This window comes from Triticum aestivum, unplaced genomic scaffold, assembly GCF_018294505.1.
Source record: "Triticum aestivum cultivar Chinese Spring unplaced genomic scaffold, IWGSC CS RefSeq v2.1 scaffold422, whole genome shotgun sequence".
NCBI classification, from domain to species: domain Eukaryota; kingdom Viridiplantae; phylum Streptophyta; class Magnoliopsida; order Poales; family Poaceae; genus Triticum; species Triticum aestivum.
The window spans coordinates 9,749-12,228 of record NW_025231046.1 but is presented as its reverse complement, the minus strand read 5'-3'; the positions used below and the strand labels follow the sequence as shown (position 1 = coordinate 12,228).

The 2,480-nt window shown below is 53.3% G+C and overlaps 1 protein-coding gene across 1 annotated transcript; it reads right to left on the bottom strand.

The window, feature by feature from the left end:
* Positions 1 to 1,392: 1,392 nt before the first annotated feature.
* Positions 1,393 to 1,971, bottom strand: LOC123175684 (AP2-like ethylene-responsive transcription factor CRL5). Its single transcript, XM_044590280.1, has one exon. It carries the CDS (start codon positions 1,969 to 1,971, stop codon positions 1,393 to 1,395), a length of 579 nt encoding a protein of 192 aa, XP_044446215.1.
* Positions 1,972 to 2,480: the final 509 nt, after the last annotated feature.

Genomic DNA, 2,480 nt, shown 5'->3' with positions numbered 1-2,480 from the left:
GACAACATACCTTGCAAAGCACAGTCTCGGAAGGCGTTGAAACTTTACTCAGGATCTCTTTTACAGCCGTCGCTCCACCAGAGCCATTAAAGTGTATGGCTACCACGACAATGAGGGGCGGAATTTCCACCCCATGGCGGAGATGTACTTCACAAACATCAAGGAACCCTGTCACTTTGACAACAGCAGCCCTAACAGTCCCGTGATCTAACTCACATTCCTCCAAGCACCCAGGGGCAACATTACTAAATGCATCGCGCACTTGAATCTGAAATGACAACAAAGCAAGAAGAGAATATAGAATTGCCACAATTATAATAACTTAAAATGAACAACAGAACAAGCAAATTAAATGGGGGAAATAGTTAATTACCAACCTTCATGGCAGAGCTGGATTTTGTTTTGTCCCTCATAGCTGCAGCCAAATTTGTTGAGGTCAACACTTTTGTGCAAGACGGATTGTGTTCTATAGGAATGCCGGAGCATAAAAACAGAATGGCGTCTCCTACAAAAGATCAAAAGTTAACTGCTAGTGCAGATGTGTATTAATTTAGGGAGTTCAGAAGCGTAAAAAAGCAAGATCACCATCAAACAAGTAAATCCAGACGACGCCACAGGCCGTTTTGGATGGAGCTTCACCGGAACAGTCGGAGACATCTCGAGCAGAACCACCACAGCTGCCAGGTCCGGCAGTATCAGTAGCACCTGAACCTACTTAAATAAAGATACCACACAAAACCACAATTGTAAGTGCTCCACCTGAGTTGTTAAAAATGTGTGCAAAAGCGTAAAAAAAATAGTGACCAGCTGACCTGGAGGCAATGACTCGATCAACTTTCCAACACCATTGCAAGTCGTTAGGTTCTCATTTGAGTTCGGCTTCGAGTCAGCCTTGCTGGCTATTAGCTCCTCATTTGTACTCCTAGTGAGATCATCACCGCATCTTATAGATGTCGGCGTCTTTCCAAATCCTAGAGCAGGACGAAATAAATGCAAAATACTAGGTGATTAGTAGCCAGCAAAAAGCAAGGCTGTAAAGCCAATCAGCTCACACGCTTGAAAAGATTGCTACGTAAGAGCATCTCCAACAGACGCCCAACGCGCCGCGCGGTAAAAACGGATTTGGCGCGCGCCCATCGCCTGGTTTGGCGCGGCGCGCAGCGTTTGCTCCAGCATCCGCGCTGAAAAGCCGCGCGCGCGCAGCTCCAGCAGGCGCGGTAAAATGCAGCGCCCGCGCTCATTCTACAATATTTTTTTAATTAAAATTGCATAGATAAAAAAAGCGATACATAGATATTTTACATCGGTGCAACTACTACGGCATAGATGATAGATAGTTCGACATACATAGATAGATAGATAAAAACTACTACGGCATACATAGATAGAAAACTACTCTAAGTCGCTACCATCACCATCGTCATCCTCGTCGGTGTCGTCCGAGGTTGAGAGCCATACGTCGTCCCAACGTTCATCGTCCGAGGTGAAGAACGACCTCCCACCTGCGGAGACGATGTCGCACTGCTCGTTCGCCACTGCCTTCCGCCGACGCCGGTCCGCCCGCTCCGAGCGGCGCCTTGCTGTCCTCTCCGCCCAGTAGGCACGCTCGGCGTCGACGTCCTTTGGGTGGCGACGGCGCCACTCCGCCATGGCTCGCTCGTCCTCCTCGGCGACGAGGAGACGGCGCTGCCGCCGAGCGTGGTCGGCACGGTCCATGTCCGTGATGAGACGCGGCGGAGGGGCGAGGCGCTGCGCCTCCTCGCGCGTGAAGACGTCCCGAAAATTCATCTGGGACCGGGGCCTCTCCAAGCGCCACGCCGCCGCGTCGTACGCGCGGGCCGCCTCGCGCGCGCTCCGGAATGTCCCGAGGCCGAGCCGGACGTCGCCGGCCCGTATCTCGGCGGAGTACCAGCCGTTGGGGCGCTCGCGGACGCCGCGAAAGCCCGAAGCACCCCGGCGGCGCGGCGGCATGGTGGCGCGGTGGTGGCGTAGAAAGCGGCGACGCGGCGAAGCGGTGGGGTGCGGAGCGGCGAGATTGCGAGGAGAAGGGCGCGTGGCGAAGCGCGGGACTTTATAGGCGTGCGCGAAGCGGCGCGTCAAATCTAGCGCGCCGCGTGCCGCTTTCTACCGCGCGCGCGCAAACGCTTCCCGCGCGCGGTAACTTCCCGCCACCGCTGGAGCGCGCGGAACCAACCGGCGCGCGCGAAAAACTGATTTTACCACGCGGGCGCCCGTTTTGCCGCGCCTGTTGGAGATGCTCTAATATAGTTAGTTCAAAGCATATGACGATGGTTATTGAATTAGTACAAAGCTAGCCTTATATGTAGTAGGAGATGAGAGACTAATTATAGTTTGTGATGCATGGTGTTACATCCACAGGTTGGTTCCTGCCAAATTCGGGACAGGAACAAGGAAGCAAGAGATGTATCCCACAGAGAAACATCGAGGGAAAAAATCTGACTCGCCGAACGAGAAGGCAC

Coding starts and splice junctions, on each gene's coding strand:
- LOC123175684 (XM_044590280.1), bottom strand. CDS start 1,971: ATGCCGCCGCGCCGCCGGGGTGCTTCGGGCTTTCGCGGCGTCCGCGAG.